We start from the raw sequence: 15,232 nt of genomic DNA, 5'->3' as shown, positions 1-15,232 counted from the left end.
GCAAAAGGTTCTTTAAGTAAGTAGTCCTGCCAATGTTAAGCCTTAAACTTCAATAAAAACCTTTTATTTGTAAAATTCTACCAAGTCCTTGAAAAGTTTAAATTACATTTAAGTTTACTTAGTCAAAACATTTGCGCCAAAGCAAGTTCTGATCATCTTACTGGCAAGTGTCTCGAGATTCTAGGGAAATTGAGTTGCAAATTATGGCAAGGACACCTCACCAGGACTGCCAGGACAACGACGTCGCACTGTCTGGCTGGGTTTTTGTTCGCCGTGTTCTCTGTCCTTTGCTCCCTGACATTTGAGTTGAGCAGTTGGCAAACAGAACGAACAAACACACACCCACACCTATACCCACACGCACATAGCGTCGGGTACAACGGGGCGTATGTGTGTTTAAGCCTTTGTGCTAGTTAGCCAAATTGTAGCGGCAAACAGCATGTTGGAAAATCTGCGACAGAATAGGCGGACGACGTGCACCTTGATGGTAGAGAACAGAGGCCAAAAGTGGCATCCTTGCAGCCATCCATTCCACAAAATGTTCACCATCCTTTCGGCTCGTGTGCTTCTGTTTCTGGCAGCCGCCGCCATTTTGGGCCTTTCCTATATTTTATGGATTTCTTTTTCGGAGCCCAGTTTTCACTTTTTGTTGGCATGGCTACATAAATTTCACAGACAGTCGGTTGGCGCCACTTTTAACTGTTTTTAATTAAAAAATTTTCAGCTTTCGGGCCATTGGTAATCAGTTTTATGTCTGCATGTGTGCGTGTGCTACGAAGGGTTTAACGAAAATTGATTTTAAGCCTTTTCTTTCTTTTATTATTATGGCTGTCGCTGACACTTGAAAGAAAAAGTTGTCCCTCGGCGACCAAGGCAAATTGATTGCCAATTGAGAGGCCATTGCCATAAAAGGAAAACACAAGGGGGCCGGCAAGACAAAACTGGTAGGACAAAAAGAGGACACTGAAAGGATGCATATATTATCCTTTAAGGCTGAAGGCACTGGCCATGGTTAAATTCAATGAAGCCCACCCACATGCCCATAAAAGTTAATGTTCGTATGCGAGTGTGTGCGATGGCTTTCCGTTTTCTGCTGCCTGCCTACTGTCTCGTCCTTTGTCGCATTCCTTAGCATTCGGAGAATTTTTGAGCGTTTTGTGTTCGAGCGGAATTTATGCAAATTTGATGAAATTTCCCTGTCGTCCTGTCCCTGCTGAACTCTATACGCTGGCAGGTCAAGGCATTTCAGCGATGCGGTCGCTTATTGCCGGGCCTGAGAATATGCCACGGATTCTGGTAATTCAGGATTGAAAGTTCCTCCGGAGTTTGGGCGTTAATTTGGGTTAAATTATGGTTAAAGTTTTTTTTTATTCTTTGGAAGATGGTTGACTTTTTTGATGGGACTTCTAGCATAAAGCCCATTTATTCTTCACCCTTTTTAAATTATATTTCCTCTAAAACAAAGGGCTGTATGTAATTTGATTTCTTGCAATTTTTTCCAAATTTCTTTCTATCATTTATTATAATTTAAATAAGAAAACCCACGATTTCTTAGCTGGCTTCTATCGATCTTCATTAATGACTCATTTTTTACGCCTCCCTTGCTTTTGTTTTAATTTAATTACTTAAAACTCATTTCACAAAATTAGCCAATGCCCCAAAACGAAAACCCATTCAGCCACAAACTAAATGAGCCACTTAACCCTTTTTCGCTTATTTTCCTGCTAGGAAGGAGAAAGGAAAAGGAGCGGGACCATCTGCTGTCTGCCAGGACATCAATTAGCCGCCTATGGGTCGAAGTTGTCGATGTGGCGTTCAACTTGTCGGCGGTACGCTTGATCGGCCAAGCGATGCTTTCAGCCAGACAAGAAAATGACTTGATTCAGAGTCCCCCCTCAACCGCCAGAAACACACCCATCTGTCCACCCATCCATCCATCTGCCAAACAAGCCTGCCAGCCAGCCCGCCCCAGAAAACGGACAAAACAAATTGAGGGCCATAACCGGTAAAAGGGCGAAAGACAAAACAGCCGCGACCAGGACAACAACAAGTGTAATATGTCAATTGAAGGACACTTCACCCCAAACATCCTCACATACACACACCCAGACACCGATACCCGCAAACACTTGACTATTTATTGCATTTCTGTCTGTGTTGTCGCCGCAGGATATTCCACGGATATTTGCAAAAATATTGCAGCGCCCATAAATTGAAAGCCAAAAGGACAGACGGCCGCCCAGCGACTTGGCTAAAAAGGCACAAAACACAAAAAAGGCTAAGACTGCCCCAATCGGGGGGCGTGGCTTTTGGGACTGTGGGGTTCAAACCCGACTTGCCCCGGCTTTGTCTCAAAATCGCCGCACGATTTGTGGCCGCTACGTGATCGGGGCAAGCAAGCCACCCCAGGACATGCCCAGGACATGGCCCGGACATTCGAAGGCCCAACCTGACCTTGGGCCAAAGGAACTGGTATATATTCGGAGGGAAATGTTTAATTTTTGCTCCGGCAACTATTTATGTACAAGGCATAAATAAGTAGAAAGTTTTCGAAGGATTTGCGGAAATTAAAAAACAAAATTCTTAGAAAAGTTTTAGAAATTAAATGTTTGTGGCAGGAGGCATTTAAATTTTATATAAGAATGAAATTAATTAAAATTAGAAGAAGAATAAGAAAATAAATATAAATACTTTATGGCTTAAAGGAATTCAAGGCTATTTTAATCAAAAAAACACACAACTTCCAGCACTATTTTCCAGGAGATCTAGAATGAAACAATCCATAGACACTTCATTTGTATTTCGTGAATTTCCCAGAGCACTCCATCAGAATTTGGCCAATTCATTTCCTTTCCAAATTCAATTCATGAATTTTAATCTCAAATGGACGGAGCCCGTTCACATTTGGCTTACAAGGGACTACGCCGGGCAGCTTATTGGCCCAAAAATCCGACTGACCAGTAGCTCGGTAAACTGAGTTAACAGCAGAAAGAAGCATCCGAGAAGAAGCTAAACAAAATACAAAACCTCGTTCTCTCTCTCTGGAGGGCAAACAGTAAGCCATCATGAATATTCTCCTACTAACACACACAGCCACACGTGTACTTGGCCAACAGCAGGCGGCTATCAAGCTTGGCCAGAAGGGCTGCCACTCAGAATCGACCAAAAACCGAACTTTGTTCACCTGGCCATAGACTTGGAAATTTCCCATTTGTAGCCATCCATCGTTTCCTGTAAAATATGTGTACCCCTGGCGTATACGCAATTTGCTGGGCATCTAAGCATTGTTGGCCGGGACGGGGAGCTAGCCCGCCCCGGAAATCTGCGTGGCATATGCAAGAATCATAAAAAGTTTCTCATAAATTTTTTACCTCAAACCCGGGCCAGGACTGGCCGGGCCAACAGCAATCCTAAATGAATTGTTGCTACCCGGATGGGTACCATTGGAAGAGTGATAGCAAAAGGTCGTCGACGGGGCATGGGGCACGGGACGAGCTCTTAACTTTTATAATAGCCCAACTCGTTGGAAATTCAATTTCATTTTCAATTTAATGCTGCATCGAGCCACGAACGTACCTGCTCTAAAGAGAATTGCCCTCAATCCGCTTCTTTATGTGGCGCCCTTTTTATTTTTTTTGTTGCCATTTGAATTGACTTACCTGGAATGAAATGATAGAGAAACAAAGTTACACAAATATACAGGTATTATTTTATGCGTTGTGCTGACAAGAATGAGTTGCACGAAATTAAAATGTGAGCCTGGAAACTGCAAGAGCCAGGACCAGGCCAGGACAAGGCAAGAGCTGGCAACAAAGGCCACTAGCTTTCAAGGTTAAAAGGCATAGTGGTTTATGGTTAAAAAGAGAAAAGGGGATGGTTTCTAATTATTTTCATTTTATTTAAGGCTTGAAAAGTATAATTACTTATTTATTTAAATGTTTTACTAAATTTTTTAATCATTCCTCCATCTTACCATTTTATCAGAGAAGTTCTTATAGTCCCTAGATATCAGAAAAACCCCATACCACTTACCTATAACATAGGAGTACCCGTCCAGCGTCAGAACACACTTGCGGGTGGTGGTGCCCCCCAGACCGCCGGTGCCCAGGACGCTGACGCCGATTCCGCCGCCGCCGCTGCCAGTGCCAGCCGCGCCGGACGGGTACCTGGAGCCGGGTAGACGTCCCATCTTGCCAAAGCTGCTGGAGAATGCCCCCGGACTGCCGGCCTCGCAGTTATTGAGGCTTTCGCGACGCGGTTGAGGCTCAAGACCGACGAACTCCTCCCGCCGGATCTCGCTCGAGACTAGACCCTCACTAGAGTGATCGCGCTTCTGATCGCGATCCGCGTGACGCAACCGATTTCGGGGACTTCTCGACGCGGGAATGGCTATGGAGGAGGCGGGAGAGGGTACTGGGGCGGTAGTGGGGGTGGGAGTGGTACCCCTCCTCTTCTCCTCCTCGTCTTGGCCAATTTTCAACGTTTGCGGTTTGTCGCGGCGCGTGGGCGGAGTCTCGTCCAAAGTGTCGCCCATTTTTGTGTTTTTTTCTGCGATTTGGATCAGCACGCTCGTTATAAATCGGCGGTATTTTATTTATATCTCGAAATGCATTTTACGAAACCGTGGGAAACTCGTTTGCCTTGATGTCGAAGTACGCCAGTTGAATTTGTATTTTAATTGAGATTTGATTATATATTTTTAAACATTTTTATTCACACTTTAAATCGAATGATGATTATGATGTCTTTTGAATAAAATTATAACTGAATCTAACAAACAAATGAAATTGAAATTGAATTCTTTAGGCTCTCAAAAATAAATCAATTAAATATGAATTTAAAGCAGAAATAAATCGGTTTATGTTTTTTCTTTTAAGATTTTTATCACGCCCTGATGGATATTTTTGATGACATTTTTCTGTTTATGGCGTTTTGAAGGTCTCTTTAATATGCAAAATATTTTTGTAATGCAAATTCTGTATAAAAAAAATTGAATTTCTTGTCTAGTGTATATGGACGTGGCTTTAATTGCATTTTTTGTTCATTCTGCTGTCAATTATTCGGTCCGCCGTCTATTGCCTGTCCACTCTGCTCGCTTGTTGTGAGTGACATTGTTTGCCGTCATTTGATTCCGATTTTTATCGCCACTCGCACGGATACCGGGTTGGGATTTTGCTTTTTTCATTTTCCCTTTCATTTTTGCATATATGTCATAACGCTCGGCCATTCATCAGAAATCCATCACTGCCAAATGGCTTTCCCTGTACTCCCCTTTATTATGGCTGTTGTTTCTACAAAATAGAAACATATAGCTCGTCAAACGATTTATTTTATTGCATTACCAATGTCAACGCCTGAAGTTCTATTAAATTGCCCACCGTGTGTGGTCTATCCGAGAGTGTTTTTATAAATACATATGTATATGTTTATACAAATTTAAAATATATCCCTGACTTTGGCTTGTCACGTTCGACGAATAAAGCTGAATGGCGACACTTTTAAGGCGTCATGCCTCGCCAGGGACTCGCCATTTTTTGTGGCACGTGGTCCCCAAGTTGGGCGATACGTGTGCCACCTTCTGTGGAAGGCTTCAAGCCTCTGCTACACGGCGAAAGGATTATTTGTTCAATGCGGGAAGGGAGCTTCAATCATCCTTAGCCACCTAATTAAGAAGCAAACAAACGGGGCTTTTGGGAGCTTCTTTAATTTAATGAAAGCGCCGAATTAAGCAGAGTCGGCTATAATATTCACCAGAGCTGAGTGCCTGTTGTGAGTTATGGCTTATTTATATTGCCATTATGTTGTCTGGCTTTTATTAAAATAGTATCTGTCTGCAAGCAGTGAATTATTGTGCAGACTCATTAAAAAAATTAAAGTAAACTCCCAAAACAAACAGTTTTTTCGGTAAACTAACGAAAAATCGAAAAACCAACCAAGAGATTGTTAGGAGATTGTTTTCTTTTTTTCAACTTTAACCCCGACAGAGGTAAACAGATGAATTCCAAATGATAATCATAAAATTTTAATTAAGCTTTTATGTACATAGTCTATATATATGGTACATAATACTTGATGCCCTTTGGCCTTTGTTGTGCGTTTTGTGGCCAGGGTTATTGTTTTTTGTCTTCCTTTGGGTTGTCCCCTCGATGATATTACCGTCGAGTGGCGCAAAATCGAGAGGAAAATGTCAGAAGCAGCTGACAAAGCTTATATAATCTCCCAGGCTTTGCTTTTGAGGCTTTAAGTTTTGCTTTAAGGGGGGGCCTGGGTTGGCATATTGCGCATACGCCGTGTTTATCAGCCTGCCTAATGAGGTATCAATAACGCCGCCTTTACGACTCAATTAACGAAAGATATTTGGATGAAATCAATGCCGCAATTCGCCCGAAAAAAATACATATTCGTATAGATTATGACGGAGCGGAGCAGGGAACACTTTGCATTGCAATTTAGCCTTTGTGGCATCATAAATCGTCAAAATCGCTATATCTTTGCGGTCAGAGCGGGTAGATAACCCTTGGCCGTATAAAGAGAGTTCAGGGAACTCCTTTTACGACATAAATTTAAAAAAATTTGTATGCATCGAACGATGTGGGGAGTTCAAACCCAATCCATGGAAGGCGATTCTGCGGTCATTTATCTATGGGTACCCAGCCCACATATGTTATTGGTTTTTCGGGAGAAAAGTTTACCGACCCGCATAAATAATGCTGCATATTATAGTCGCCTTTTGTGGCTTTTGCCCGACTATCGCCATTTATCAGTATATCTGTGTTCATGTTCCTCGCATCGCAAAACGACAAAAGTCACAGAACAGTCCAAAAGTTTCAATGAACTCTCCAGTCAGTTAGTCACTCCGTCAGACTGTTGTTGGCCAGCATCATAAATGCGACCAATTCCTTGCTCTATCCCGACTCTTGGCCTCCTTGATCTGACAGATGAAAGCAAGACGAGGCTCAAACAAATCAACCCGGACAGATACTCCGAGGAAAGTCAATTATTTAATTAAAAGCTGTCACTTGCCACTGCTCAATGTAGCTGTTAATGTGGGCGTTGAAGCCTTGTCACCACACACGAGACCAATGGCTGGTTGGTTCGGGATCTGGGGGTCTCCGGTCTGGGGTATCGGGTCGGGAACTTCAGCAAACAACAGGAGAATAATAAAAGTGAAGTGACATCCTCATCACACAGGCATATAATTAAAAGCGCATACACAAGTGGTTTTCCGGAAAAACGAATACGAAAATCCATTATAGAAAGCGAGAGAGAGCCAGATACAAAATAAACGGCGTTGATGTTCGTATTAAATTGCAGTCAGAGATATGGATAAATGCTGTATTTTAAGGAGGTTTTAGGAGTTTATTTATTAGAGAGGAATTTTTCAGTTTCTATGATTTTTATAATGATGAATTTTCCATTTAATTTAGATTTAAACTAAAGGAAGATGATATATGTCTATTGTATGGCATTTTGGCTTTAAATTTATAGAGATTATGTTTGTTAAACTTAAGAAATTCTTTATATTAAAAGTTTTAGAGATAAATTTTGAATTTAGCTTCGCTTAGAGCCACGTGCCTCAAAAAATGGCATATATTTTCAATTTTTAAATTAATATATTGTTAAAATACTAATATAAAACGCCGCTGTTCTATTTCTCTCTTCGCACAATATTTTATAAATTGCTTATAATTTTATTAAAAAGTGTCACCCCCTTTTTTCCAACTGTAAACTGTAAATATATTAAATTTAGCTGCATTGTCGCACTTCACCCTTCCTATGTGCTTAGTGTATCCCCTTAACGCCGAGCAGCCATCTTTACGGTTTCCCCCCCATTTTAATTGTTGTAATTTGGAGTTGTTGCTGTGGCTGTTGTGCCGTTGTTGTTGTTGCTGTAGCTGACTCTTGACATGACCCGTTGATGTTACCCGGTTGGTGTAATGTTCCTTGTTGTTATTGTGGAGGCGCCAGGGTGACGCCGTTGCGGATACGTCTCGAGTCTCGGGTAAATAAAAGATGAATTAAAGTGCGATAGTTCGCAGGACGAACGAGGAAGAAAAAGGATGTCGACGGGGCTGACAGTACGGAAAAGCGGGGACGTGCACCCGTTAATCACATACCACATTCCGGGACGGATCGATGCGGGTTGCAATAAAAAAGCAGAAGGAATTGCATGTAATTGGAGGGGAGCCTCCAAAAACAAACTGTGGAACGTCAGGAAGTGTGCAATAAATTTTGCGACTGCCTGGAAAAAGGCGACACTTCATGGTGGCACTGGTGGAAGCGAATGACAGGGTCGGACTCCTTGAGTCGGCTCATTAGCATTCTGGGTCAAAATGGGGAACCTCGCGGCCATATGAGGCCCGAGGCACAAAACCAAAGCCCAAAAAAAAAAACAAAATAGGAAGCCAGACTGGCTAACTTGACTTTGTCCATCGCCCCATCATCATCATTAGCTTAGGAAAACCACATCATCAGCATTTCCATTGCAAATTGTTTCTGCTTTTTTCGTTATTTATACACAGGACTCCCAGCTGTGGGTTAAATGCAGTTCCTGCCACAAAGTCCCCATTTACATAGAAGGACGAGTGCCAGAGACGAGGCAAACAAATGAGAAAAGTCGCATTATTAATTTGCCGCACCGCACGACCATAAATAAGGATGTCTGTCTTCGGTTCTACTCGGTTCTCTCTACTCCCTTCCCCAGGCTCTACGCTCCGCGCTTTTGGTACATACATAAAATTCAAAGGACCTCCGCCGCATCCTTGTCCATATGTTCCGGTTTTGCGGCTCGGTTTTTCTGCCGGCACTCTACGCAATTTTCCTTAGCAATTTATTACTATTTTGACTTGTAGATTCTTGTGGGCCAGTGTGTTTTCTTGTTTGTTTGTATCTGCGGCTTAAGCCTCCCCCTCCACCTCCTCCTTTCTCACCCCTACTTGGCCTTGCGACAATTTGTAAAGCAGGCAATTATCCTTATTAGCAGCTTATTTATAGCCATGTTTGTTTACTCGTTGGGCCCCACTGACGTACAAACAATGCGAAAACGATAATAGGGGAGTTGGCGGTTCGGGATAAAATAATTGCCACAGATTGCCACAATCAGGCGGACTAAAATTCATGCAACAGTTGGCCCAGAGCCTGGACACGGCATCGGTTATGCAAGAACCATTAAATTATAATGAGCGATGCGATATTGATGGCTTACTTTGAAACTTTCGTACCAACTACTCCAAGGGTCTGATTTAATTACTAGAGAAGATATCTGAATAATTAATGTGGCAAGTCAGGACATATCCTTGTCAAGGGAACCCTTTAAAGCTCAACTCGGAGCTCAGTTTCTTTTAAATTAATGTATAATGAGTTGGGGCACCTTGTCTGTGTGGAAAGCACTTCGGGCAACTTTTTGAACATAAAGAACATTGTCAAATCAGCGACATTTTTATTGCTACCCAGAGTCGGTGAGTAAGGTCCTCCCTCACACATCATATATGGAAATTTCGGGAGTAGATGTGTGGGTATAAGAGTCTGGTATGCGTGTGCTCGCTTACATGCTGATGATGTCGTTATTAAACGCATAAATAAATTGTCAAAAAATATGTGACTCGGAAGGCGTGGAAGACCCAAGCAAACTGAGTGCTGAAAGGCGGAAAATACGTCGGGAGGAGCAACTTTCAGATGCGTTTATTGTGCTTACATTTTGGCTTTGCTTTATGTACTCGACAGGGCGACAAATAGAATTCTTCGTGGGTACACAAAAAACTTATTTCTCGAGGCCCTTTTCTGCCCCTACACTTCGGAGAGTTTTTCCTTCTTATTTTTTTTTTTTTGGGTCTGAGATACTTTTTCACACTGTGTTGACTTTGTCAATGTTTTATGGTTTTATTCCTGTTTGGCTGCAGACAATTGTCAATTAAATGGAAGGTTGGGAAGTGGCTGCCCTCGGGTCCGACACGGAGCATTGAGAAAGCCACAAAGGAACCTCAGAACGCAATGCACAAAGTTATCCTGGGGTGGCAATATGCCGTGTATTTATTATTTATGACATACGCAGTGCAGACCGAAGGGCCTAGAGATCTTCAAGGACAAAAGGGTTGTACTGTTTGCCGAGGGATTGTGTGTGTCCGCCGGGAAAAAGTTTAAGGTGCAATAAATTTTCCATAATATTTCATACATTTCTTTTGAGTTGCTAAGTTGCTAAGGGAGTATGAGAGATTAAGGCGTTAAACATATCCACTAAGGGGTATAGCCTTAAACCCCACTCTTCAAAATTAAATAAGAATTATTATTTGAAAAGAAAGTTATTCCCAAGCACTCTGTGTGATGCAACATACTATCTGGCACCAGTCCATCGGCCAGCTTTTAAAATCATTAATGTGGCTTCATTTGCATATGGTTCCTGCCCCGTGCACCAGACCCCTCTCTTACCCATCATTCCAGTATCTGCTACGCTGCAGTTGGTGATTAGTCGTCGTCCAACGTCTATCAACAGTTTACCCTAATGCCCGAGCAACATGCAACACTAGAACTGACCTCATTCTGTTTACATTTGCAGCTGTTGCTGTGACGGTGGTTGTACTGCCTCGCTGCCACTATGCCACACTGCCATACACCACCCATCTTGCCACCCAGCCAGCGCTGATTGTCTGGAAGTTTTGTGTTCGGTTCTTGTGCAACTCATTGAATTCGAGTGGGTGGTGGGTGGTTTTGGGGCAGTAGGGGCACAAAAACAAATCAAGGCGGCGGCGTCATTGTTGCACGTCCTCTGTTGGAGTGAAAAGTTTTTGCAACAGCTTTGCATAATGCCTCGCCTCTGTTCTGTTGGCCACAATTGTTGCCTGGGCCGTTAAATGCAAACACTTCATTTGGCCATCCGAAAAGATGGGGTAAGCGGGAACTTTCGATTAGTGCCAGAATGGGAAACCAACTTTGGCCAGGATTCGGACCAGGAGCCCCCAACAAAGTCAGTTAACTGCTTTGGCCGTAAAACTTGTTCCGTCTCTCTATATACTTGTGGGTGAGTGCCTCGAATTCTTTGCCAAAAAGTTACTTGTATGGGAAATTTGTGGCACTCAACCGGGAAATGGTAAGAGCTGGAATTGGAATGGATTTTTGTGGATATCCGAACATCAAGTTGGATTTTATGCCTGACCGGTTATTACCAAAATTGACTTTCTAGTTGGCAAGTTGGCTTAGATTTTTAAATTCGTAAGAAAGTTCTTGGAAATAAATATTATTTTTGGGACTTCAAAAGATCTGTTTTTGAACTGTTTAGAAGTGGCACTAGAATAGTCTTACATCATATTCCCAAAAAGCCATATGTGGCAGGAAGTCCCCTTTTCTCTAGCCGCCTTGCCTTTCGCCACCTGCCTCCTGCCACTTGCCGCCCCTTCTTTTGCCTCCTGCCTCTTAAGCACTTGTGTGTATTTGTGCAATTTTCGTTTTGATGTTTGCTTATTTGTATTTGCCACACACACAGCACACAAAGTTGTGACTTTTTGGGCAAATAAACAAGCCCATCCACATGCCCATCCAGTTCGGCAGACACTCTGCGAATGATTCGGCGAATCACTTTGGAGAGCTCCGCTTCACTCTGCAGGAGGCCAGCTCCTTTTTGAAATGATGCGCCATTTCTCAAATCTTTTTGGCCCCAGAAACAGCAACAAAAACACCAACAATATTCTCACATGTAATGGTGTGAAATTCAAAATGGCGCCCGGAGGTTTTGCCTTTTGGCCATTGTCATTTATCAAGTTTATTAGCGAGCCCTCACCCCCGAAATTGCCCGGGGGAGATTCGGGGAGATTGTTAGAAAAACGTCTATTCATTTGTTAAGGTATTCAAGCAATTAAATGCGATTTATGAGGTCGTATGCTATACAATTTTGGGGCGAGCTGGGAGACTGAACAAACATTAGTGACATCATCAAATGCATACTCAAGTGCTGTCATAAATTTGTGTATATTCGGATGATGCAATATCAGGGATATGGGGAATATAAATGAAATACTTCAGAGACAGCTAAATGAGTTGGCAAAAATAAGAAAAAAAGTTAAAGAAATTCTACCTGAAAGCTGGGATACCCAAGATAAGGAGCAATTGAAGCTGTCATTTCTGGAAATTCTGAAAATAAGAGGATTTTCCAAAGCAAGGACCCCGAAAATGCTACTATCTCGGGCAAGCAGAAAGACAGAATATGCCACTGTAATAATGATTATGTATATCCCAGTTGAAATTCCATTTGTCTTGGACCTCCTTTTTGGTAAATTCTTGCAACAAACTTTTCCTAAGCCCTGGAAAGTATGCAACATTATCGCACAGCTTTTTGGCTTTCGAGAATGTGCAACGGAACGGCGCAAAAGCAACTTTAAAATGCCAGAAACTACAAACTACAGGCACAAACAATTTGGTAGCTCAACCCAGATTTAAACCCTTTATTCGAACCCCACAACTTCCGGCCTCCAGAGCAGTTTGCTTTTGACGCTTTTGGCATGTTTATCGCATCGCTCGGGCCGAGTTGAAATGGCCCAATTGGCCGCGGGCCAACGAAAGCCGGGCCCCAAGTTTCTTCGCCACCCCAGTCACTTCAAATGCTTTGTCAGCATTAATTAAAAGCAAATTACACTTGTTTTTTGTTTCTTCTCCTTGACTGAAAAGAGAAAAAATAACTTTTCGCTGCAGCATCATTAAAAACTTCTTAGGGCTCGTTTTTATCCGAGAGTTTGGCGTCACATTTCATGAATCAACAACTTGATTAGCAATTCTAATATAAAAAGACGTCTCCTGCCGATTTCCACCTGCCAGGATTCCCACGACAACAGATGGTCCGGGCAACCGAAGTTTTCCTAATTAAAGTGGCTTTCCAAATAAACCGCAAATGAAAGTCGCCGGAAAAAAAAACAAAAAATACTTTGCCAAAAAAATGTCTGAAAATTGTCAATGAAGAAACAACAAAGAGACAGTAGAATCCCGCGACTGTCAGGCCAAACCAAAATTTAAATATATTTACCCCCAAAAAAAATAAGAAAAAAGGCATTTTGCAGGCCCCTTTTTTTCTGGGTTTTCCGGTACAAAGTGTCTGCGTTGTGTTCTGCGGCTCCTGCGGCTGGCAGGCAACCAACTCACGCACACTCGCACGCCCGGCTAGCTCACACAGGCACACAATGTGGCATAGTTCTAGGCGCGCTGAAATGTGAAACCATTTCTTTTGGCTTCCATTCCAAATATACACACAACACAAACAACAAAGGGAAAGGCCATGAATGCGAATGTGTGTCCCAGACCACACAAAATGTACCAAATTGTCAGCAAAAAGCAAAAACTTTTCAAATTCAGTATCCGCAGAGTATCCAACATCACCTCTCATTTGTTTTCCATTTTAAAGTTGTGATTTTCGGTTGTGTAGGTTTCTGATTCCTTTATTTTGTATACTTGTTTTATCCTTACTGCTCACAGCCACTGATTGCCGAACTAAAGTTATCCAAATGTTTTGGGTTTTGTCGGCAAAGTCATCTTGTGGCCTTTTGATGTGTATTCATCATAAATTAAGCATACGCCGTGTGGTCCTATGGATAATTGGCGATGCATGCAAATGAAGGAAATTCCTCAGAGATTATTCATGCGACATGTTTATCCTCAGAATGTATGATAGTTATCCGAGTGAGGAAATATTAATTATATGCCAATGTTTTGGTTTAAGGTTTGTATTTGAATCTTAAAGGTTTCGAACTACAATTTCATAATTAAAGCTTTTTCCTTTGTTCTTATGTTTCCAGAGCTCTCACACTCGACGAGGCTTGGTTCCTGTCACTTGCTCCTCTTCATTGGAATAATTAGGCTATCCTGGCATAAATTCATTAGGCCGTTAAGTGCAAGCCATCAAACGGCCGCGGAGAGCGGTGAGTGTCCTGATGGATCGAAAAATCGTTGCATACGGCTAGGCGCTAGGCGCTGGCTGGCGGCGATTGGCACGTGTCCTTGTATGCTTATCGTCGCCAGGACCATTAAGCCAACGCCTCTGCGGATCGAATTTCAGTGCAAGACCGCGCTGCGAAGTATGCTACGGTGGCAGCGGCAGAAAAGCCGGTAGCAATGCCAACGAAATAACTTCATCAATTCCGTCAATATTCCATTATCGTTCAGCCCAAGTGGGATGTTTTCGCAACACACATACTGGGGCAAGTGTGTGAGTTGATTTTATTAGGCCGCCCAGCAATTGTTTGCTTAAAAGTTTTTCACACAAACGCTGTCTGCTCGTTGGCTTTTGATTTTTTTCCTTTTTTTCTGGCTTTTTGTTCTCTCTGGCCAGGCACGTCCTTGCCTTGTCGTTGTCCCCAAAGATTTTGCACGTTTGCTGTTCGGACATTTCTTGCGATTATTGATTAGATAAAAACACACACACAACCAACAACAAAAAGAAGAATAGATGTCGGGGGAAAAAAACAAAAGAAGCGTAAAGCCGCCGTCGTAAAAGCTTAAATAAAAAAGAAGCAAACTTGACGGCACTTAAGTCACTTAACTTGGCCAATGGGAGCTACTGTGTTGTTGGCTTTTATCTAACCGATAAGTCTGGGAGTGGGTGAGAATTAGACAATGCCAGTGGACTATTTATTGAGCCAGGGAGTAGATCTCCATGATTAGCTAAGCATCTTTAAGAAGTTCGGAGTTGATTTAATTTCAAATCAAAATGGAAATCATTTTTCTTTTTAATTTATTTGACAAATAAAAGAGGAATCCTTTGTCAAATTTTTCTTTATAAAAAGTCTACAATAAGATGCCATCAATGTCAGCCAGCATAAATGATTTTTATGCGATGTCTGATTCGGCTGACACCTGCCCAACATGTTCAAACTTTCTGTCAGTCAATCAAAAGGCTCCAAAATGGCGTTTAATTTTTATAGCAGACGCTTTTCCGCTTCACTTATCACTAAACCAAAAATGTAAAAACAAAAAAACCAAAACAAAAGCGCCAAAAACAATACCAAACAATGAGGGAGAAAACCAGAAAACAAAGACTCGGCATTTCCACGCCGCCAAGCAAAACACTAAACACTGAAAATACAAAAAGAAAAACTGAAAACCGAGCGAAGGAAAAGCGACAGAGTGAAAAACCCGTGCATCAAGGGGTAACACCATTGAGAAATAAAAAAAATACGTTTTTTTTGGCAAATTCTTGAAGTCTATTGGGAAAGAAATGTGTAATAATATTCATAAAAAATTGTCAACTTCGAGGAGA

The 15,232-nt window shown here is 42.1% G+C and overlaps 1 protein-coding gene across 7 annotated transcripts in view; it reads right to left on the bottom strand.

The window, feature by feature from the left end:
- Nucleotides 1-15,232, bottom strand: part of LOC6506028 (calcium/calmodulin-dependent 3',5'-cyclic nucleotide phosphodiesterase 1) — an 89,832-nt gene that overhangs the window by 40,518 nt on the left and 34,082 nt on the right. For 4 of the 7 annotated variants that reach the window (XM_014905041.2, XM_014905039.3, XM_014905035.3 and 1 more), the window contains exon 2: nucleotides 4,033-4,770. The exons of the other annotated variants lie outside the window; for them this stretch is intronic. In XM_014905041.2, coding sequence (XP_014760527.1) covers nucleotides 4,033-4,534 — 502 coding nt within the window. In that variant the 5' untranslated portion in view covers nucleotides 4,535-4,770. The remainder of the gene's footprint in view (nucleotides 1-4,032; nucleotides 4,771-15,232) is intronic. 7 annotated transcript variants of the gene reach the window in all.

This window comes from Drosophila ananassae, chromosome 3R (assembly GCF_017639315.1).
Source record: "Drosophila ananassae strain 14024-0371.13 chromosome 3R, ASM1763931v2, whole genome shotgun sequence".
Lineage (NCBI taxonomy): Eukaryota > Metazoa > Arthropoda > Insecta > Diptera > Drosophilidae > Drosophila > Drosophila ananassae.
This window is presented reverse-complemented; position numbering and strand designations above follow the sequence as displayed.